Source organism: Acomys russatus, chromosome 1, assembly GCF_903995435.1.
Source record: "Acomys russatus chromosome 1, mAcoRus1.1, whole genome shotgun sequence".
Lineage (NCBI taxonomy): Eukaryota > Metazoa > Chordata > Mammalia > Rodentia > Muridae > Acomys > Acomys russatus.
In genome coordinates, this window is record NC_067137.1 from 95,759,590 (window position 1) to 95,783,621 (window position 24,032).

General features: G+C 43.0%; 1 protein-coding gene across 4 annotated transcripts in view; it reads left to right on the forward strand.

The window, feature by feature from the left end:
• Positions 1–24,032, forward strand: part of Ttll5 (tubulin tyrosine ligase like 5) — a 249,816-nt gene that overhangs the window by 87,932 nt on the left and 137,852 nt on the right. For 3 of the 4 annotated variants that reach the window (XM_051149557.1, XM_051149542.1, XM_051149535.1), the window contains 8 exons: positions 6,904–7,061; positions 7,983–8,289; positions 12,095–12,215; positions 14,455–14,601; positions 15,759–15,862; positions 19,160–19,287; positions 21,877–21,960; positions 22,678–23,064. In XM_051149557.1, the coding sequence (XP_051005514.1) occupies positions 6,904–7,061; positions 7,983–8,289; positions 12,095–12,215; positions 14,455–14,601; positions 15,759–15,862; positions 19,160–19,287; positions 21,877–21,960; positions 22,678–23,064 (1,436 nt within the window). The remainder of the gene's footprint in view (positions 1–6,903; positions 7,062–7,982; positions 8,290–12,094; positions 12,216–14,454; positions 14,602–15,758; positions 15,863–19,159; positions 19,288–21,876; positions 21,961–22,677; positions 23,065–24,032) is intronic. The other variant, XM_051149550.1, reaches the window with a different exon arrangement.

The following is a 24,032-nucleotide window of genomic DNA, read 5'->3' on the forward strand; positions in this document are numbered from 1 at the left end:
TTTCTATTGAAAAAGTATTCTGTGGCCACATATTACAAAATAGGTGTAAGATTTAAGTTACTAAAATTATATGTGCATCATTTTAACTGATAATAATAGGTGAAAGAGACCAGAGTATTAAAGAGATTCCCAAGACCATTGCTATGTTATATTCATGGTTATGTTATGGCTTCGGCGTACCAGAGGCTGGACCCCCTGGAAGCCAGCACACAGATAGCTTTCATTTGGGCAGAGCAGAAAATAGCCAGAGGCGAGACCAACCTGGCTTTGCCTTGGTCAAGACTGCAGCTGCCACAGAGACTTTTCAGCCTACACACGGCTGCAGGTTACAGAGAGTTCAAGTGTTTACATGTGTCTGTTCTGTGCTGTCCTCTTCAGAAAGCAATAGAACAAGAAAGACAACATAGCTGCTTGCATCCAGCTTTCTGTTTTTCATTTATGAGTCAATTAAACCTTGCTTTCTCATGCAGAAACTTAAGTTACTGTTTGTGTGTTTCTCTGTGTATAATGTGTGGGTCCTTCTGCCATGACACATGTGTGGGGTCATGGAAGACCTTTGTTGAGTTGGTCCTCATCCTTCTCCTTTACCTGGGTTCTGGGGATTAAGACCTCAGGTTACCAGGCTTACATAGCAAGTGCATCTACCCACTGAGCAATCCCGTACTAACCACACCAGGCTTTCTGAAACATAAATTTAACTTTTCTTTTAAGGAAGTCATTGTGCTTACCTTTAAAGGAAAACTGAAATTAAATTATCGGTAGCTTATTTTCAGATGAAAGTCACAATTTATAAGTTTTCTGTAGTGTTCTGTCAGGGAAAGGACTTCCTAGGAATATTGCTATCAATTTGGAAGTTGGAGAAAAAAATATAATGATGATAATAATAATAATAATATTAATAATGATAATAATTAAATAATAACAACAACAACTATGACTACTACTACTACTCAGACATAAAGAATGTTTAAAAGCTGAGTGTGAACCCTGGCACGTGGATCCTATATGGGGGCTAATGTAGGGGTGTATGGTGGCCACAGAGCTTCATTTAGGCTAGGCTAGGCTATAGTATAGAAACCCTGTCTCTAAAAGCTAAAATTCAGTGGGTCTTGACCTTCAAGTTTTAGCTGTTGTTATATATTAACATTCATATGGGGCTAGAGAGATGGCTCAGTGGTTAAGAGCACTGGCTGTTATTCCAAAGGTCCTGAGTTCAATTCCCAGCAATCACATGGTGGCTCACAACTATCTATAATGTGATCTGGTGCCCTCTTCTGGTCTGCAGGCAGAACATTGTATACAAATAAATTAAAAAGAAAAAAAGATTTTAAAAATTCATGTGGGTATTTTGATGGTCTAAAGGATTAAGCAGATTAAAAACTGTGCTGTGATATTGTATGCTGGAGTATGAAACAAATGCCACTAGATTTCAAAGGATGATATATAGTCATGTTCTTGGAAAATCTTCAAATATTTGGCTAGAAGCAACACATTTCTAATAATTATGTGTATCAGGAAGGACATCACAAAGGAAATTGGAAAATATTTTGAAATCATTAATAATGTAACAAAGTATGTGATTTTTAGCTAAAGTGGTGTTTTTGGGATAGCTGTAGCTCTGAGTCCTTATGTTACAAATCGAGCACTGAAGTGGGCCTGGTGGATGTGCCTGTACTCCTGCTTGGGACCCTAAGTGGGACCCTGAGGCAGCAGCCTTGGCCTAAGATACCAAGACCTTGTCTCAAAATAAAAAGAAACCAGGCAAGAAGGGAAAGGAGGAGGGTGCACTCTGAGGACTGCCAGAGTCCATCCTAAGAACCTGCACAGAGCAAAGCAGAGCGACTAAAAGTAAGTAGAAGTGAGGAAAGGCCGGGCATGGTGGTGCACGCCTTTAATCCCAGCACTCGGGAGGCAGAGGCAGGCGGATCACTGTGAGTTCGAGGCCAGCTTGGTCTACAAAGTGAGTCCAGGATGGCCAAGGCTACACAGAGAAACCTTGTCTCGAAAAAAAAAAAAAAAAAAAAGAAGTGAGGAAGGAGGAAAAGGTATAAGGCAGTTAAACAAAGCGAACAGTCAAGAAAATTAACAAAGCCAACGGAAAAGAGAACAATTAAGTGCCAATTCAGGTAAAGAGGGATGGCCTACGTGTAGCTCGACAGACAACATGGATTCTGTGGAGGGATGCTAAGGAAATGTTACTATTCAGGTTACTGTCATTCTGGCAACTGAGTTGAAGTGACTAAGCCCCTTGTTGAGGAAAGTGTTGATGTAGACTGAGCAAAGATGAAGTAGAAATTTTGCAGGGCTTTGAATCTAGTCAGAATATTGGGTTTGTTACAAAAGACTTCATAGAAAGTGAGCTCCAGGCTTCTTGGTTTCTATAGTCAGTACGAGACCCTGCCTCAATAAGTCAGAGAGTAATAGAAGACATAAGAGTGTTCTCTTCTGGCCTTTGAATGCACACATGTCCGCATGCACCTGTATACACACGGACACATATACATATTCACTGTATATACAACATGTATAGAAGGAGGAGGGGGCAGAGGAAGAAGAAGAAAGAAGAAGATCGTCAACCCAAGACATCTGTGAAGTTGTACAACCTATCAGTGCACTTAGTAAAATTGTGGGACACAGGATCAACGTGCTAATGTCTTCATGTTTTAACATATTAACAGCAGTAAGCACTTGGAAGGAAACTTGAATTGCATTTATAATCACATTTGAAAATATCATGTACTCAGTAGTAAGTTCAGTAGTTGTACACTAGAAGCTAATAAATATTATTGATTGGGACTAGGAAAACCTAAGTGAAGGAGAGAGATGCCTTACTCATGTATTGACGGGCTTAATATTTGTTAAAATATTCATTTTTCTCGGATATTTAAAGATCCAGTACAATTTCCATCATTTGTATAGTAGATTTTTAAGAAACTGAACAACATTTGAAACTTATGGGGAAAAAAGAAAGTGAGAAAAAGGGCAAGGTGGTGGTAGCACACACCTGTAGTCCCAGCACTTGGGAAACAGAGGCAGGCAGATCTCTGATTCCGAGGCCAGCCTGCTCTACAGAGCAAATTCCATGACAGCTAGGACTATATAGAGAAACCCTATCTTGAGGTGGGGTGGGGTAAACCTTGTGGAAGTGCAAAGGACCTAGAAAATCCAAAGTAATTTTGAATAAAACCCAGAGTCCCTGGCTTAAATCCTCTAATGCTCCAATAGTTATGATAGTGGCAAACTGACCAATGAAACAGGAGAGAAAGACCAGAAAAACAGATTCATATCTGTGGTAATTTCATTTTGAACAAAAACTCTAATGTAACTTAAGTGGGAAAGATTATTTTAAACAAATATAGCTAGAATGGTTGAGAACAATGCTTTAAACATGAACTTCCCTCCTTGTTTGCAGTGAGGCGAGAGGTTCCTCATGACTGTGAACATAAGAGCTGCTGGTAGATGTTGTGAAAAGTAAAGGGTGCTTTTGTCTTTGGGGTTGGCAGGTGTTTTTAGATATGACACAGAAAACAACGACAAAAATAAGTTATATTCAAAATCAGTAACTTGCCATCAAGGACTAGTCAATAGGCAAGCCTTAGACCGAAGATGTTTCCTTACAAATGACAAACCATAAAGCACTCTTCAACTCACTGGTGAATAGGTGGTGAGAATGTAGCTCAGTTGTACAGGACATGTGTAGCACTCAAGGGGCCTGGGTTCATTTCCTGGTGCTCCCTATCAAATATTCATTTGATATCTAAAAAGGTGCTGTGGGTAAAACAGTGATGAACAAGTATGTCAAAAGGAAGCTAACATCCACAGCCAACATGCTCACGGTCACAGAACTGCACAGTAAAGCCTTCAGTAATGCTACTGAACACCCAGCAACATGGCTGAACTTAGGGTCTGCATACCACATGCTAGCAAAGAAATGGAACTAACAGGGCTGACAAACTGTCATCGTCACTGGAAACTGGGACAAGCTCTTTACACATCCAGACAGGCAGTTTGTCAGCCACACACATCCCACCCTGTTTTTACCTAGAATAAAAAATATATACAATCACAGCATGAGTTTTACATATATGCTCATAGTAGCTTTATGTATAATGTAAAGAAGCTCGGGTTCCATCTGGAGAGGAGATAAATTAGACTGTTTAGACAGTGACCTCCTACTCAGCAATAAAAATGGATGAACACAGAATACACACGCATAGCTGGATCTCAGGAATCTTAAGCACATGCTGATTGAAAGAAGCCTCACCCAGAAGAGATTCTGCTGTCTGGGTCTGTGTGAAGTTTTAAAGCAGGCAAAGGAACATGGTGAAAAACCCAGAACACTGTGGCTTTTAAGATGTTAGGAACGATTGGCTGGGAAGGGGTGTGAGAGCTTCAGGTGTTAATGTTAGACTTGGGCGTCTAGAACTATGCGTGCACTCCACTATATGTAAGGTTTAGGTTACAAAACTAGAAAATAGTTATTAATGTCTGTCTTTTAAAGGTTTGTTTTCAAGTCATGTGTCTGTATGCGCACATGTGCATGCAGTACCCACAGTGGCCAGAAGAGGGTATCTGATCTAGAGCTAGAATTACAGGCAGGTAACATAGGCTCTGGGAACTGAACTTCGGTTCTCTGCAAGAGCAGCTCTTAAGGTGCTATGCTGTTCTTTAACTCACAGTTAGTGATTTCTACATAGTAATGATATGCAAATGCAAATGTTTAGGACTGTCTCCATTACAGAAGTGCTTTAAAATGTCCATAGATTGACAGACAGCTAAGGAATACATGCACACACACACACACACACACATATGATAAATTCATCATACAAAGTGCATATTGAGTATCTGTGTATAATCCTAGAAGTTTCAGTTTGTTTAAATATTCTTAAAATATTAGAAATAAATGAAGTAAATGTAATAAATGTAAATAACATATTACAATTTATCTCTTGAGAATTGAATTACTAATTAGCCAGTATTCATGACACATCAGCTCTGTGCTGGGCCATCTTCCTCACCATGGTTAACGCCAATCAATAAGGAAGGCCTAGTCCTTCCCTTGGGAGAAGCCTGAGATTGATATGTCCCGGGTTACTGTACCCTGCAGCTTGTACCAGTCGGTGTGCAGCTTTCTCTCGTGCTCTTTGCTCATGGTTGCTGTTTACTAGTTTCTCCAGAGAGTTTCTTAGTAACTTCTCCATATCACTTAACTCTTAGGTTTCATGGTGTTGGCAGCCTTTTTATTCAAAATTGTCCTACACCATTTTTTTCTCTAAAGAATCATGCTCTTAGCAGTGTAAATAGGAATATTCTTTTTAATGCAATAAACATTATTTCATGAGCATAAACAGTGGAATTTATTAAGATATCAACTTCCACTCATTTAATTAAGGTGACTAAAACATTATCTCAAGCAAGGTTAATTTTTTTTCTTTTTTTTTTTTCAAGACAAGGTTTCTCTGTGTAGCCCTGGCTGTACTGGTAGAACTAGCACTGTAGACCAGGCTGGCCTTGAACTCACAGAACTCCTCCTGCCTCTGCCTCCCGAGTGTTGGGATTTACTGCCTGGCTCCAGGTTAAGTTTTTAAAAGATGTGTCTTTGGAAGGATAGAAATACCACATTTGATATCATATTTGACTACACAGTTACCACATTTGACAAGTAGCCAGATAGTTTTAAATAAATGATGCTTTTCAGTCTGAGTTATTTATTATTTAATTGGCATTTTCACAGCTTTGTGCAGTTTAGTCTTTGGGAGTATCATATTAGATAAGTTTGAACATTTTTTAGTTGTAGCTACTTGGGACACCAAGGCATGAGGATCACTTGAGCCCAAAAGTTGTCAGTCAGACTGGGCACCATAGTGGTATCTTGCATCAGAAATGGTGGTGAGATGTTCAGAAAGTAAAAGCCCTGTGTTTTGTCCACTCCTTGTCTGGACTGGGCTCCATATCACTCATGTTTCTAATCTGTGATTCGTCTTACTGACACCCAGCATGGGTGTTGGCAGCCCCCTTCCCTATCCCACTTCTCACTCAGAACCTGCTGGGCTTGGGACTTGTCTTCTGTCTGCTGCCAGCTCATGTCTGTGCCTCTGACTCTAATTTCTGACTATACTCAACACTTGAGGGGATTCTGCCCCTCTCTCATCTCTTTGTGGAGCGATATAGGTCCACAGAAGGTCATGAGCTGTAGCATATCCCCATACTATGGAGTATTAGACTGGGGAGACCTGCATAGCCTCTGCAGCTTTGCAGAGACTCTTCACTGTGAGTCATAGTCCCCTAGACACCACTGCCCTATTCTCAGGCCATCATCGGTTCTCCTCCACTACCACCTCTGTCAAATTTGTATGTATTAACTATTGTGTGCGTTCAAAAGGATGTTTAAATACTAATGAGAAAAATTGTAACTTTAATAAAATGTAGTTTATATCTCAAGTATTAAAATATTACTGCTATCTCCCAGTCCTTCTGAAGGTCTAATGGTTTGGGTGACACTTTACAGTCCCTGCAGTAAAGTAATAGCCAATATTATTAGATACTTACAGGTATTTAAGTGTTGCCTTCACATATGTTTTTATTCAGAGCATTTAATAAGTTCAGTGAAGCCATTAATAAAGTCTTAGTTTAGTGTTGACTAGTATTTCCACTTACCTGGGAACTCTAACTGCTTTAGAGTTCACGAAGTCTGTTGTCTTAGTCTTGGAATAGAGAAGAGGACTTCACTGCCTTTTGTATCTGAGGCTGGCCTCAAACTTGTTGCATAGCTATAGATGACTTTGACCGTAAGATTCTCTAGCCTCTCCACCCTGAGTGCTAGTATTACAGGCATGTCCCAGCACACACAGTTGAAGCGAGAGTGCTGTCTGAAGTTGTGCCTGCTGTGTGTTCCTGCAGAGTGACTACTGATGGAGCTCCAGAACTGAAGGTGGAGAGCATGAACTCCAAGGCCAAGCTGCATGCTGCTCTTTATGAGAGGAAGCTTCTGTCTCTGGAGGTGCGAAAACGTAGACGACGGAGTGGCAGATTGAGGGCAATGAGACCAAAATACCCAGGTACCTGCCAGTGAGCATTCAACAACAAGCTGTAGGTCTGGGTCCTGGCAGAGCCAGTTAGCCATTGTCTTCCTTTGTACCTAATGAGTCAGAACTGATCACATAAGGTTAGTTTTGCTCTAGGTACTCTTTCCCTGCGTGGAAACATAATTTTGAAAGGATTATAAATTTTTAGATGTCCAGTTCCTTAATACTTGCATTGAAGACTGCCCAAAGTGAAGTGCATATTTTAGCTCCTGCTCTCATCCCACCATCAAACACATACTTGATACTTTAGAAATGATGGGTGTTCAGGTTAGCAGGTTCTGAGCAGTGCTGCAGGGACCGATGGCTTCGTAATCCCAGTTCATTATTTTGAGATTGCCAGGTGGCATGAGTAGTTCAGATGAAGGAGTTTCTGTCCTAGATCCTCCAACATTGCAAATGTATTTTCAACAGACTGATTGATAGCGCCTCCACTAACCTCTGTGGAGCACCTGGGCAGCTCACTGGTCACTCAGGTTTCACTGATGAATTTATGAAAAAAGAGATATGATTCCTGTCCTAACACAGCAGCAAACGTAGACTTGTAGGGTATTCCCCATCTCTTTGTACCTCCATGGAGGGGGTTTGCTTCTGTTTTTGCTTTTTAAATGCCTCTGCCATGCTAGAGAAAGTACTCAGCGAAGGGTATTTTGCGGTAGGGATTGCCTTGTGTCGGGAGAGCCATGGGGTATGATGGAAGCTATCAACGCTAATGGTGATCCCTAAGAGAGGTGTTCAGAGTATAAGACGAGAGAGTCATGTGCTTTCTGGGCATTCTATGTCCTGTTGTTAGTTAGACTTAGAAATGGGCTTTTACTAAAAAGATAAAAGAAAGGTGTTGGGAGAGAGGACATTTTAATCCTTTTTTCAGCAACATTAGTGATTCTTCGCATTTAGTGATTGCCCAACCAGCTGAAATGAATATTAAAACTGAGACAGAGAGTGAAGAGGAGGAAGAAGATGGACTAGACAATGAAGATGAAGAGCAGGAAGCGTCCCAGGAGGAGTCTGCAGGGTCTCTTGGAGAAAATCAAGCCAAGTACACACCTTCATTGACTGTTATAGTAGAAAATTCACCCAGAGAAAGTGCCATGAAAGTTGCTGAGTGGACTAATAAAGGTGAACAGTGCTGCAAAATTGAGACTCAAGAGCCAGAGTCTAAATTTAATCTGATGCAGATTCTCCAGGATAATGGAAACCTAAGGTGGGTACCCTTGAGAGTGATGGCGGTCGGTCAAGCTGTTTATCACTGACTTGTAATGAATGCCAGGTAGTATGTCAGTGGCTTCACAGCCCCTCTGATAGTCACAGAAGTCCTGGGAACTAGTGATTGGCTAAACATGCCTGCTATCACAGGCTTCGGAGGCCCGACAGATGATTGGTTGGCATTCATCTCACTACAAGTCCAGAGTGACCAGAATGAGTGCAAGCAGCTCAGGATTAGTGTGTGAGACCCTTCAGGAGCTGGGGCTCTGACCCCATGAGGACAGAGAAAAAGAGGGCCAAGGAGGCATAACATGTGGGGTGACCTTTGAACCAGCCTTAACTGGGAAGTGTTGAGAGTGCCGAGTAGGTAGAAGTAAGGGGCACAGAAATGGGGTAGTATAGTCATTCCCTCCAGTTCGTCAGCACACATTACTGAGTACTTGCTCAGTGCCCGGAGTATGCTAGACCATAAAACATTGCTGCAGGGAGCAAAGCAGGAGTGGGGAGCCCATAGTCTGCTGGGAAGACAGACAGTAAGCAAACATGGTATTCCAGGCTCTAGAGAATGCTTTGAGGATGGTGAAATGGTGTCATGGCGGGCAGAGGGTCACTCAAACTGATGACCATACATGGAGAGGTGAGCTTTGCAGTGAGTTTGTATGAGGAGTCAGTTCTGTGTCTGACTGCCAGGAGGCAGGTGATCCCAGGCAGAACAAAACACAGGCCGCTGCAATGGCAGACTGGGAGGCTAGAAAGGCCAGGAGGGTGTGGTAAGGAATTAGACTTCCCCGAGATGGATGCTGCTAGATTGTGCATAGGCATTAGGAGAACCGGCTTTGTTTCTGTGTGGTTTTGAAGTAGCTACATGATAGAGTCACCTGGTTCTAGAAAGCAATGGTTCTAGAAAGCAGTGGTTCTAGAAAGCAAGTTTTGCTTTTGCTCGCGTTGTGAGAGAGCAGGAGATAAGAGAAGAAACACAGCGTAGAAAGGGGCAGTTAGAATTGTCCAAACCTGGAAGATGGAAGTGTTGGCCAGAGAGTGGTGTTACAGGAATGGCGAGAATAAGGGGGGCTTAGGCTATTTGTGAGGTAAGAGTGGCAGACCAAAGCTCTGCATTGGCTAGTGTGGTGACACCAGCAATGGGCAAAAACAAAAAGAAAAGCTGCAGCTGATAGGTCAAGATTCATAATTCAAGCTTTACAGTGGACATTACTATTACTGTTAGTTCAGGTTACCTCAGTGTGATGAGGAGAAAGACCAGAGAGGAACATATTGGGGGAGGACCACTCTGGGTAGGTCAGAACAAAGACCAAGAGGGAACAGTTCAGATACGGGCTTCAGAGTGGGCGGGAGTAACCCTGCCAGTGGCAGAAGGAGGGTGTCAGGTCTGCGTAGAGTGCCTAAGGCACTAATGTTGCATGGAGAAATAAAGGGACACTCCTGAATTGGTGGGTGGAGAAGCAGTTGTAAGCCGAGGAAATAAAAGAGCAAGTGTGAAGTTGCTGTTCTGTTGGGCTTGGCAGTGAAAGAAAGGTGAGACCACATCATGGAGAGGGAAATTTGTTTTTAAAGATAGGGACTCTGGAGCCTATTTATAGACTTAAGAGGAAGAAGTTGATGGCCAGAGGATTGAGACGTAGAAATGGGCGTATTGGCAGAGAAGAGTCCTAAAAGAAAGGTGGGAAGAGGCCAGTTCTTGTTCTGAGGCATAAGGTGGGGAAGCCGAGTTGCCTGGGTGCCGTGGCCTGTGCTTCCAGAGGCCAGATCTCGTACTTCGGCCAGGAAGCGCCAAGTGAGTTCAGGTTTGGGAGGGGGCTGTGGAGAATGAGCATAGTTCACTAATGAGTTCAGGCTGTGTGAACTCATTTCCGGAATCTGCACTCTGGTCTCTGGATTGAACTAACTGGCTACTTGACGGAGGGCAAGTCAGAGAGTCAGAGACCTTTTCCAGGCTTCAGTCTTCTTTGTCAAGCCAAGGGGCAGGGTCAGATCAGGATTTCTGAAACTATTTCCTGAAATGGGGTGGGAGGTAGAGAATTGGAAATAGAAGACGGAAGTGTATCCTGAGCTCCTTTCCAGCAATAAAATCCTCCTGCGCTGCTGTGCTTGAATAAGTACTTCTTGGTAACTCTTAGGGTCTTCACTTTTAGTGAGGAAACTGAGCTTGTAGGATGGATTGCTGTAAGTCAGCAGACTCCAGACTCTGGCCTATTGTCCTATGGGATGTTTCAGTGGTCCCAGGGCTCTGGGGAAGGCCACAGCTGGGGTTGGAGACTGCACGCTCCACCTCCTTGCATGACTTAGCTGCCGAGGATCTGTGTAGCAACCTTGTGGATTTTAAAGCCAGGTTGCTTTGATATAAATCATGCTGGGCTCATACCTCTGGCCAGGTCTCTGAGTAAGGGGCATGCCAGTGGCTGGTCAGTGCCTTTGAGGCGCTCTCAGGTTAGCCTTCCAGTCTATAGACAGGGAAACCTCAGTGCAAACAAGGTACAGAAACAAAATAAGGATTGGAATTGCACTTACGATCAGTGTGAGGGCTTCAGTCAGCATAGTGGTGCTTATCTGTAGGTGGAAGTATCTGGAATGCTGTTGTTCTCTAGATGGGAGCAGGAATGTCTTGTTGGGAACATTTGGACATTTAAATTCATTGTTTCCTATTCACATTACACTCCCATGGTTGCTCCTGTTAGTAATAAGATTGTAACTGTATTTATAGCTCACTTGCTGGAAACGCTTACAGATGAAAACTCAAGAGCAAGCAGACCTCCTGGCCTGATTCCCCTGCACTCCAGTTCCCCCAGACACACTCAGTCTAGACCCCTTTAGGATCTTCAGTCTGCTTGGGATGAACCCTTCATCTTCACCTTAGGAAACACAAGCAGACAGTGTTCAGTGATTACGTGTGCGAGGATTGTGAACGGAGCTTGTGTTGGGCCCTAATCTTAGCTGATGTAATTTTGGCTTCAGTGTCAGGAGGCCAATCAGCTGAAGTAACTGAAATCTTGCCTGAAAGAAAACAGATCTGCCTCAGTTAGCTGCTGAAGTGAAAGTCGTCGCTGTGCCTCTGGTCTGCTGGCTTTCACACTGCAGCCTGAGGACAGTCCTTGTCTGTGACCTTGACCACCATGCAGAAAAGAGCTGTCCCTATGGGTTGTTTCACCATTTTCCGCACTGAGCCTCTGGGTTTGTCCCTGCCTGTCAGGTCATGTACACCAAGCTCTATTGGACCACATTCACTGATCTGGGCCCCAGCCACTCCTATCGGGTAATGGAGAAGTGCATGAACATAAAATAAAAGTTGGGCTCAAAAGTTTCTTTGTAGGACTCATTTAGTTCCTGCTTGAGGCCTTTTCACACTAGGAGTATTACTTATTCCTAATAAAATGGTATTTATATACTAACTGATAAGTATGTCCTGTAGGGCGCCCACACCGCACCCACTTTTCCTCTTTACTACCAATGTCCCGGTGAACACTGGCACTGGATTCTCCCAAGAGCGTTCTCCAAAGCTGAAAGAGATAACATGATGGGCAGGATAAGTGATGTTCAGTTTTTGAGTATCCTTCCCCTCCCTTGCTAATAATGAGAAGAATTATCACTGATTCTTGTATGGGAAATAATTTAAAAACACATGTAGCGTTTGGGAGGGTTCTTTATTCAGTAGTGTCTATGTAACAGTTTTTATATTCTTAGCATCTTAACAAAGGATCCTTAAAGTGTGTGTTTGATCCTTGGAAGGTATGTGGCTGGTAGGGTTACCATTCTGTCTCATAATGATGTATTGTTTTGGATTTCTACAGCAAAGTGCAGGCCCGGTTAGCATTCTCTGCCTATCTTCAGCATGTGCAAGTCCGTCTGACGAAAGACAGTGGTGGTCAGACGCTCAGTCCCAGCTGGGCTGCCAAGGAGGATGAACAGATGGTGAGGCTCTGCTTGCTGGGACCTTTGACTTGTCGTTTTATTTCTCTCCTCCTCTCCTTTCATCCCCAGCTCAGCAATATATTCTGGTAAAAGAATCACTGCAGGACTCAGCAAACATCTCAGCAGTTAAAGGTCTTGCCGTGCAAGCCTAGAGATCTGAGTTTGATTCCCAGAACCCATGTAAAGGTGAAAGGGCGGGAGCTAGTCTCTTTGAAAGTCAGAGTGTCTTTGTACGCGCTCGCAGAAAATGCCATTCCTCAGTTTAACTTCTTGCTTTGCTACTTGTAATTGTGTAATAATTTTAAGTTACCAGAATCAAATTAAATGACAATTATGATCTTGTATGAGTTATTTGAACACACCCATGATTTAATATTCTGGATCACAATAACAGAAATCATCAAGTTCTTTTGTAAGATCAGAGCTTGTAGAATAAGCCACAGCCTTTTTTATGACCCTTTAAAACTACAGCCATTACCAAAAGCAGGCGGATCTTTAGCTCTGAGGAGGATGTGTCCTTGTCAGTTCTGACTTAGTTCTCTCTACACAATGCAAGGTGAATTTTTAAAAAACAATTTTTTAAAAAAAGAAATGATGAATTTAAAGTAGCCAATATAACCTGGAGATAAACCTTGTGTGTCATGAATAATACTTCAGCCATCAGTGGAAGATGTTAGATCTGCTCTTTCCAAATGGAAAATAAATTGAGCCTGCCTTTTTGAAAGTTGGTTTGCCTGCTCCAATTTAAAAACAACAACAACAAAAACGTTTTAGTGCAGTAGTTTAAACCATCCTATAGTAAATAAAGACGGCAGTGAAATCCAACCATCTGTTATGAGGCTGTACCCTTTATGCTGGAGAAAATTGGAGGAGGAGGCAAAGAACAAAAATCAAATTAAAAATCATTTAAAAGAAAACAACCAAAAGCAAGCAAACAAACATAAACAGCAACCAAACTAACCATTTCAGTTGCTGGCTGAGAATTCACCCAAGATGTGAGGCTTTCCTCAAGAATATGTAAGATCATCACTGTAAAGCCCAGTAAACATTGTGTAAATTCCTTCTTGAAAGTCTACCCAAAGCTACCCCGCCATGGCTTGAGGGCCAGTGGCCTTGCTCATGAGGAGCACAGGCACACCCTTCCCTCTCTGATCCAGGGGGTCTGTATCTGATAGCTCAGAGGCACCTCACCGGAAGTCCCAAGACCCCCCACCCACTTGAAAACAGTTTTATTATTTTATGGGCTATTGCCTCTGTGGGTTCTGTTGTTCCACAAAAATCTCTGAATTTGTGATGTTACAGATGATCCAATTGAGATCCTCAATTTCAAGTTCAATCCTTTGTTTCTATCTTAACTGAGGTGTAGTCTTTTGTTCTCTTAATGACTGTGCATGCATGCGAGCGTGTGTGTGCATGTGTGTGTGTGTGTGTGTGTGTGTGTCCTCCCTCCAGATTCCTGTCCTGTCACCCCCACCTTTGTTCATTTCACATGCATTTCTTGCAGCCGTCATTGTCTTTATGTGAAGTCTCTTGATGGCACCTCAGGTTCAGGGCCTGGTCTCTAGCTTCTGATCGTTTCTTGCTCCAGCTTCTTTGGGAGTCTTTGACATTTAACCCTCTTCTTTCTGGCCTCGGTGGCATTGCTTTCTATTAGGTTTCTCTCTATGCTGATTTGTTTTGTTTTGTTGTATGTTCTTACTCTGTAGCCCAGGCTGGCCTCCAACTTGTCACCCTCTTACCTCAGCCTCCCAAGCACTAGGATTATAAGCATGTGCCATCACACCCGATTCTGCTTTTTTTCTGCCTTCTCACCTTTGATGAGATCATCTGCATCTGTGATTTGAGTTTGCACTGACATGAGTGCTACATTTCCTAAGTAAGCACCTTATTAAAAGTAATATCCACTCTTTGAACTAGGACAGTTCAGTTAGTGTACATATCAGGGTGTGTGTTTGTTACTGCTCTGTTACATAGTTACTTGCATCCACACTTGATTTTTACTTTTTGGTTACCAGCACACTGAAGAAGAGAATGAGATCTTTTTCTTTTGTTTTTCTATAGTCCTTACACCTATCGTGTTTGTAAAAATGTGTGACAGCACCTCTCCTCACATCTCTTGTTGAGTCCCATTGCTGTTTGTCGTGTCTTCACATCTTTTGTTGAGTCCCATCATTGCTTGTCTTCTGATGTTTGGCACAATCCCTACTCTCGTCCTTCTCTTTCTCTTCAATTTATATAGGAGCTAGTGGTACGTTTCCTCAAGCGAGCATCAAGTAACCTCCAGCACTCGCTGAGGATGGTGTTGCCTAGTCGGCGCTTGGCACTTCTGGAGCGCAGAAGAATCCTTGCCCACCAGCTAAGTGACTTTATCGTCGTGTACAACAAGGTGAGTCATCACCTGATAATCTTGTATGCTGGCTCATCACCCTGTTAGGAACAGGCCACTCTGCTTTGGTCTGTTCTCTTGACAGCACCATCCCCTTGGGTCTCTCAAGAACATTCCGACTATGCTGAAAAACTGCTCATCATGAGGGCCAGTGCTATCCCTTAACCCTTAGGAAAGTGCACGTTCTTTTTTTTTTTTTTTTTTTTTTTTTTTTTTTTCGAGGCAGGCAGGGTTTCTCTGTGTAGCCTTGACTGTCCTGGACTCACTTTGTACTCCAGGCTGGCCTCGAACTCACAGCAATCCACCTGCCTCTGCCTCCCAAGTGCTGGGATTAAAGGCATGCGCCACCACACCCAGCAAAGTGCACATTCTTATGTGTTCCAGTATACCTGAGAAAGACCCTGCTGTGTGTAACTGCCTATTGTGCCTACAGGCGGTAGTGAGTTGATCATTTGAGAGTAAACTTAGACTATGAATTTAAAATGGTGACTTGTATTTCCCTTTTGGAAGGATTAGATTTTCTTCTCTGAGATGTTTGAAACAGGGATATGACTTCACACCTATGTGATATACTGTTTAATTATAATTTTTTCCAAAGTGTCTTATGTCTAAGGTTCTAGAATCCATTTTTTAAAATATTATTTTGGGGAGAAAAAGTATGCCCACTATGTAAGAAGAAAAGCTGAGTTCTGGAGATTGACATGGCTTTTCTGAAATTACATGAAAAGACTAATGGACACAGTGTCAGCACACTAAACCTGTAGCCACAGTTTACTCCAGATCAGTTGATATTTTTTTGTCTTGCACAAGTCAGAACTCAGTCAGTCCTTCCTCTATGAATTGCAACAAAATAGTGTATGTCTGTTGTCCTGTGGAGCTGCAGTTGTCATCCCAGATGTAGCTATTAAAGGCTCCTTCTCTATGAGCTGTGTTAGGGGAAAGTGATAACATAATTAAAAACTACATTCTGCCACTGTAACTTGGAAATTTCAAAACATTGCATGGAATGATGACCAAATGTATAGATGATGAAAGTACACAAAGAATTAAAGTCTTACTGTAAGGAGCCATTAGCCCAAGGTAACGAAAGCAGATGAAGTGCGTTTATAGGCATCAGTTTGATTTTGTTGTTTTTCTCTGGGGTTGGACATGGGTAGGAAACAGAACAAATGGCTGAAAAGAAATCCAAGAAGAAACTAGAAGAGGAGGAGGAAGATGGGGTGAACGCAGAAAGCTTTCAGGGGTTCATCCGACAAGCAAGGTACAGGTCACTGATTCTTAGTAACGCCGTCCTTCCATCTGCTGAGCAGCCTGTTGACTCACCAACAACAGCCCTTGTTCCTGACACGTGGATACGAATAAGCTCAGCCCCAGAAGGCAGGAGTGTCTCCTCAGTTTGGCCTCTCCATATCTCACCCAGTTGTGTTGGTGTTGTCATGACTTCAGTTATCAAAACATTGCTGCTTGGTGTCTGGGCCGCAGTTCTAGACAGCCTTCAAAATACACTAGCCTGAGAGAACCAAGAGCCTCTTGGAAATGTGAAACTAGAGGCTTCCAGAGTACAGTGGGTCCAGATTTATTCCTGACCTACTGATGCTGTAGAGAGGACCAAATTTTGTCCACATCAAGTAGGGTAAGGAGTTGGCAGTTTCTCAATACTGTGAGGGCTGTGCCCAATTTGTATAAAACAGAAAAAGGGCCTCATGCTTAGGGTTGACCTTGAGAAATTAACACTCTGTTTCACTCTGTTTTGATGTAAGCCAGCCAGGCCTTTTTGCCCAATGACATTGTATTTCCAGAGGAGGAGAGAACAGAAACACTTAACTCTAACTTTTGTAAAAACTCAGACTGAAGGCCCATTTTTTAAATTGGAGAGTTGATTCAGAGCTTAGAAGCATTGTCTGATTTTGCAGAAGATCTGGGTTCTATTCCCAGCACTACATGGTGGCTCACAACCATTTCTAACTCTACTCTCAAGGGATCTGACACCCTCTTTTGACCTCTGAGGGCAATCTACGTATGCATATGTACATATAGATAGACAGACAAAACAGCCATACATATAAAATAGTAAAATCTAAAAATCTATTTTTTTTCAAATTAGAGAGTTGTGCAGAAACCACTAAACTAAAGGAAAAAGCAAGTCTAAGATCCTTTAATTAGGCTAAGGTTGTCCAAGTCACAATCAGTAGGCTATCCATGGAAAATCAACATTCCATTATTTGTGACGTTAAATTAGGTAGTAGTTTATTAGATGCTAACGGTGAGGTCTTTGGTTAACTCCTTGTACAGACTTCACCATCGCCTCAGTGTCTTGTGTTTTAGGTGTGCAGCAAACACATAATTTTGTAGGGTCTGCAGTTGTATATGCTATTTTGTGGACAGTCTGAAGTCATGAGTAATATGCTTGAGAAAACAGGAATAGAAAAGGAGCAAGAGACATCTTCGCACATCAGCCTTATAAAAACAACAAAAACAACAGAGGATGAGATGGCTCATGGTAAAGGCACTTGTGCTCAAGCCAGAGGCCTGAGTTCTGTTCCCAGGACCCATGTGGTGGAAGGAAAAATACAACTCCTGCAGGCTGTCCTCCCCAGCTGCACCATCGCATGGATGTACTCACTCATAAAGTAAATAAGGGAATGGAGGGCATTAGAAGCAGAGAAGAAACAGGCAGGCAAGCCTGTGATCTCAGCACGTGGGAGGCAGAGGCAGGCAAGCCTGTGATCCCAGCACGTGGGAGGCAGAGGCAGGCAAGCCTGTGATCCCAGCACGTGGGAGGCAGAGGCAGGCAAGCCTGTGATCCCAGCACGTGGGAGGCAGAGGCAGGCAAGCCTCTGATCCCAGCACGTGGGAGGCACACGCAGACAGAGCTACAGACTGGTCTACAAAGTGAGCTCCAGGACAGACAGACAGTGCAGAAAAATCCTGTCTCAAAAAAAAAAGATGATTTTGTTTGTTTGTTTTTGTTGTTGTTGTTGTTTTTCGAGACAGGGTCTCTCTGTTTAGCCTTGGCTGTCCTGGACTCACTTTGTAGACCAGGCTGGCCTCAACTCACAGCAATCCACCAGCCTCTGCCTCCCAAGTGCTGGGATTAAAGGCTTGTGCCACCACCACCCGGCTATAGTTAGGATCTTAATAAAAAAAAAAAAAAAAAAAAAAAAACTCAAACTTTCACACACATTAAAAAAAAAAAGACATATAACTAGATTCTAAATATAAACCATATACTCTAAACTAATAGTGTTGAAGATGAAAATACATTGGTTCGTATTTACTGTTGATTATAACAATTTCTGGGAACTGCGTGGTTGAGTAGGGTCTTCTACTAAGTTAAGGAGAGTACAGAGGTTTTTTTCAACAGGCTGACAAACTCAAATGCCTGCAGGAAGGAGGCAGGAAGACCCAAATGAGGAAGTGGGCAGAGGATAAGACAGGTACTGAGCGGCTTGGAGTTGGGCCAGCTAGCCCTTGCCTTCAGATACTCTGAGAAGCGCCAAATAAAACACTGCTGGAGAGAAGCAGGGCCCAGTGCAACTCGAGCTGCAGATTTGGCTAGTTACTAACACTATTTATCTTGTGCTGCTTTGCTCCGTGGGATCCTCGGGTTTATAGTGATCTGGAGAGGTGCTTCCCTGAGTTCTCGTTAGTGTGGGCTGCTTCATCTCCTTGAAGGTTACCAAGCTCCAAGCATAAGAAAATGGCTACCAAAACATGGCTGTACATGTTGAAAATCCTTGTGTTATCACTTCTGAGCCCTTTGGCTAAGCTGCAGTGAAATCTGTGTGTGAATGTTTGCTGGGAGGCCCACCTCTGCTCTCCTATGCTTTCTGACACTTTACACTTTGTGGCTGTTCATAACAGACGTAATTTTAGTCATTTGTAAGTGTCCACACGGCCAGTTAAGGTGGCAGCTAGGTCAGTTATCTAGGAACAGGCAGATGCATTGCAAACTGCAGCCAGATGATAACTGCCTCCTGTGGCTATGAAGAAGCTTTTTCTCTCTGTGTGTGTGTGTGTGTGTGTGTGTGTGTGTGTGTGTGTGTGTGTGTGTGTGTGTGTGTGTAAGTTGGGGAGGAGTTAGCATACAAAAATAGGTCACTGGTAAGCTCTGACCCAATCTGTGGTTTCAATTCCTTCTCATGAGTGTTATTATTTCAGTAAAACTTTCTGTAGGTAACTACCTAACTCCTAAAATGTGTGCAGTGCAACTCAGGAACAGAGTCTGCTGATTTTATTTCATTTTAACTGATTCTAAATAGCTCCATGTAACTAGAGGCTGCTGCATCAGATAGTGCAGATCTAGAAAATGTGTGTGTGTGTGTGTGTGTGTGTGTGTGTGTGTGTGTGTGTGTGTGTGTGTAAACCCTTATCATCATGGTGTCCATTTCCCTGGCTGCTTTAATTTATGCCTCATTTTAAACCATTAGTTAATGAGGAGCTTTCAGCTTGTGTGGCTCCCTTTCCCCTCTCCTGCTTACTGTTTCCATAATAAAATTGTCAGAAGATTTTTCCAGAGCAGCTTCTTGTGCTGACCATACTCTCTTCTTCATTTCAGTGAGGCTGAACTGGAGGAGGTGTTGACCTTTTATACCCAAAAAAACAAGTCTGCCAGTGTCTTCCTGGGGACTAACTCTAAAAGCTCTAAGAACAGCAGTAGCTATTCTGATAGCGGGGCAAAAGGTGGTAAGTATGCCAGCTAATGAGCGAAAATGCAAGCAAGCAGAAGTGGAGCCCTGCAGAGAAGAGTCCAGAAGAGCTGGCTGCACACCAGTCTCCAGCGGGACTGGACTCGCTGCAGGGCCAGGGCTGGCGGCTGGTGGGTGGGCGGGCCAGTGCGGCCCAACTTTTTGTCTGTAAAGCAAAAGAAGGGCATCCTTTAAAGTTTACTTTTCATTTTCATGGCCGCAACAGGGTTTGGGGTTTTCTTCTCTTTTTGGAAACCTGGTGTTTATTGAGCACATCTCTTCCTGTTGACTTCCACACAGCATGCAGAGCAGGCTCCGTCTTCAAACTTCATTACAGCTGAGAAAATTAGCTCCCAGAGCTGAGCTTGCTTGGGTTCCTCCTCAGCACACAGGGCCTAGGCTTTGGGCCATCATCTGTCTGACTGGAAGCTTTTGCTCTTAGTCTGGGTTCTTTGGCTGTCCTCTACTCCAAACAGGCCTCTCAGCACCATTGGCACCTTGATAGAGTTTTGCTGTTTGTTGTTGTATGCAGCTGCTCCACACCTAATGAGGCAACTGGTCTTGGTCCCAAGCCCTGGTGCTATCGGTTTTCTCCAGTCTTTGTGGCATTCCCTGTGTTTCTGAAAGTTCTTGCTCCTGAGGAACACCATTCTCAGAGATTTGGAATCCAATGTGCACTACACTCTCTGGTTCCTCATGTTGTTGTGAAGACACATAGCAATCACTCTCTATCAACAAGCTCTGGGCCTTCTCTGTAAGATTCAGTTCAAGCCTAGGTAAAATTTATCACTGTTGGTATTTTAATTTTTATTTATTTGTTTTTATTACTTTTGTGAGTGCTTTGCTACATGTCTGTCTGTGGACCACATGTGTGCCTGGTGCCATAGCGAGTAGAAGAAGGCAGCAGATTCCCTAGACCTAGAGTTGTAGCAGGTTGTGTGGGCGCTGAGGACTGAACCCAGGTCCTCCGCAAGAACAGCCTGTGCTTCTAACCACAAAACCTTTCTCCAGCCTTGTCACTGTTCTTAAGCCCATCTTAGTGTAGTGTAAAAATAATCAGGAAACTTGGTCCTTTCAAATGTAAAGTGAATTTTGAAAAGAAACATTGTTGATTTTGTTTTGTGTTTGTAGGGTTGGGGATTGATCCCAGAGTCTCACAGACTAGACTGGCTCTGTACCACTGAGCTACATCTCAGCCCAGTGTTGTAAAAGCCACTTAGGCTATTCCATAAAGTCTAACTAGGAACTGTGTCACTGGATTGTCTTTTTAGGAGTCCTCTTGAGCCCAGCTTCCTCCTGGAGTTTGTTCCTAACTTCATATTTGTCTGTCCATTCTTCTCTTACTTTTCATGTTTTCTGTTAGCTCCTTTGATAGCTGCTAGCAGTTTAATGGCTAGGGCCATCAGCGCCCTTGTGTTGATAAAGTGTTGTCTGGCCAATGGAGTTTATTGTGGAAGGGAGGCTGAGAAGGTTTTACAGTGAGGTTGGAATAGAGAAAAGTGTGTTCAGCTGGTGGGATGGGGCCAAATGGGTATCTGTGGGGCTGTTTATCCCTTGGCAAAATAGAGGAGATGAGCATTTCCTAGTGATGTAGGTAGGTCATCTGTTGTTGATTGTTTTGGTTGTTTTGTGGGTTTTTTGAGACAGGATTTCCTTTTGTAGCCCTGGCTGTCCTGGAACTCACTCTGTAGACCAGGCTGGCTTGCCTTTGCCTCCCAAATGCTGGGATTTAAGGCTTACACCACCACTACCCAGCCCCTTAGATCTATTTTTTTAGTGACTGCTTTTATATTAGAAAACCAGTTCCTGCTTTATCTGTTGTATAAACCTAGGGAGAGGTATGAAGATTTCAGTCAAGAAAAAAAGCATATGACAGTTCGGTGTGTGGGTTCATCTCACAGCTGAACAGGCGGATGACAGCCTCACCCCTGCAGTGGTGATGGGGAGGACAGGATCCACATGTTCCTCTCCATCCTGAGAGGCTCTCAGACCTTGGTACATGTCTCTAAGTATTTAAATAGCTTTGGACTGTTCTGTTTCAGGGTTCTATAGTAGAGAAAAACTGCTACAGTGGAAACTGGTTCTATTATTGAACATAGTGACCAACCTGTCTTAGGGAAACTGAGTCCTATACTTTAGGATTCAGAGTCAAAGTGGTACACTAACTAACTGTTAGTGAGGCTGCACTTGCACCTCTCCTCACAGTGTTGCTCTTCTCTACACATGTTGACGTGGCTCCAGCAGGGCCTGCCAGCTGCTGTGATTGCTTATCTTCCCACCCCTGCCCCAGTCTCGAGTCCTGATGGAAGCACCCAACTTCCCTTACTTATTTCATTTTCTAGGCAGGTCCTAGCTGGGTCACAATCTGTAGTCCTGCCTTGGGTTTGAGTCTCTCCTTGATTTAGTGAGGTGGAGCTGGTGTAGGGGATCTTAGGGAATCACTTAGTTGGCCGCTGGCTCCAGGTGTTAACCATCCTTAAAAGAGTGTACCGGGATGAACAGTGTTTCCCAGCATTCATTAATACTTGTGTTTCATGTTATGATTTTGATTAATAAAAGTGCCTAAGTCAGAATTTTTTTATTTCAGATCACCCTGAGACAGTACAAGAGGTGAAAATAAAGCAGCCCAAACCGCAACAGGCAACAGAAATCCACTCGGATAAGTTATCTAGTGAGTGTTTGAAACACATATTTCTCTCTGATATGTCTCTGAAAAGAAAACCAGTTGTCAGGTGTTAAATGCATGGGGCATTATTACCCAGGGACATTTCCTTTTGTTCTTCCCTTTCCCTTAGAATTTACTTCTGCCTATGAGTAACTTATTTTCTTTCTAAAGCATTTTTCCTTTTCTTTAGCCGTTCTGAACACTTTCTTTTTTCCCAGAGCTTAGGAATTAGCTGCTCCTTGTAGACATTTTGTCCTGCTTGCCTGTCATTTGTAGAATGTGCCTACTCTGTGTTGTGGGGAAAATCTTAACTCAAGCTTTTAGGAAGGGTTAAAAATACAGTAAAAGTCAAGCTGAGCACGGTGGTGCACACCTGTGATGCCAGCACTCGGGGAGGCGGAGGCAGGTGGATCTATGTGCTCGAGGCCAGCCTGGTCTACAAAGCGAGTCCAGGACAGCCAGGACCACACAGAGAAGCCCTGTCTTGAAAAACAACAAAACAAAACAACAAAAATATAGTAAAATTCTTGTTACCAGGCTGTCTCTGGTAAGCATAATTTATTAAGTTCAAAATGAATACCCATTAAAGTCTGTATGATCCGTTTCATGTTAACATTATTTTGACGTTCTAAAATGTTTATGTGTCATAGAGATTGTATGTTTATTTTTCATTTTTCCTAAAATGACTTGTTCTTTTGTTTTGTTTTGTTTTTGCTTTAATAGGATTTACCGCTTCAGCAGGAAAGGAGGCTAAACTAGTCTATACCAATTGTTCTTACTCTGGTCCTGCTGCTGTTCTTCTGCAGAAACTTCCCAGCACCCATTTGTCATCTATTATCACAACTTCTGCCCTCTCGTCAGGTCCTGGCCACCATTCTTTATCTCAAATCTCTCCAGCTATCCCCAGCATGCCTCACCAGTCAGCACTCCTACTGAACCCAGTCCCCGACAGTGCTACTCCTTCCATACACCCTGGGACCCAGAACGTAAGCCCCGCTGGCCTGCCACGCTGTCGATCAGGCAGTTACACCATTGGCCCCTTTTCCTCTTTCCAAAGTGCAGCCCACATCTATAGCCAGAAACTGTCTCGTCCCTCTTCAGCAAAGGCAGGTGAGTGAGAAAATGAAGACTGCCTGCCATGTCAGCTCCTCCCCAGCCCCATGAAAGCAGAACACTCTCTTTGCCCTTTGCTTTTTCTTTGCTGCCTTCTGCTGTGACGGAAAAAGGGTCATGCATTTTGCCCATTAGCATTCCTTCACTGATACAGAATGAGACAGGGCTGCTCTTGGCTACTGCATAAGTGGGATGAGGAAGGCAAGGCGTGTAGAGCTCCCACTGCAGGCGACCAGAGACCTGTGGCGTTTCTCTGCATTCTTTCTGATTCAAGTATTTATTCCTGCATCAGACAACTTAAAAATGATATGACCAAAGAATTTAAGATAAGACATTTATAAGATAAGACATTTAATTTTAAATGAAGTAGACCCATATTGTCAGTTAAGTTTTCTTCCCATTTATTTTACGGTGTTGGGGATCGAACTCAGCACTTTGCATGTGTTACACAAACACCCTACTGGTGACCTATATCTCCAGCCCGTTTTCATGACAGCTTTATTGAGATAATAACCCCTACTTGGAAACTTGGTTATTTTGTATAAATTCAGTAGTTTTTAGTATGTTCACAGGCAGGTACAATTAATATCACTGATTAGCTTCAGAACACTTTCTGTTCCCCTTAAGGAATGCTATTAACAGTCTTTCTTCTTTCTCCCAGCCTCTAGCACCCACTAGTAGCTTTCTTTTTCTACAGATTTGTTTATTCTAGACATTTAACATAGCTAGAATTATTCAATAAATGGTCTTTGTAATTGGCTTCTTTCACAGTGTCGTGTTTTCCAGCTTCATCTGTGTTACTATTTATTATGCTTGATGCTTTCTAAATAGCCAGATGCTGTTCTGTTGTGGCTGTACAGCATTTGTTTCTCTGTTTGTCACATGGTGGACATTTCCCCCTACTTTGTCCATTATGAGTATTGGTGCTATAAGCAGTGTTGTAACATTTATGTGCAGACTCAAAT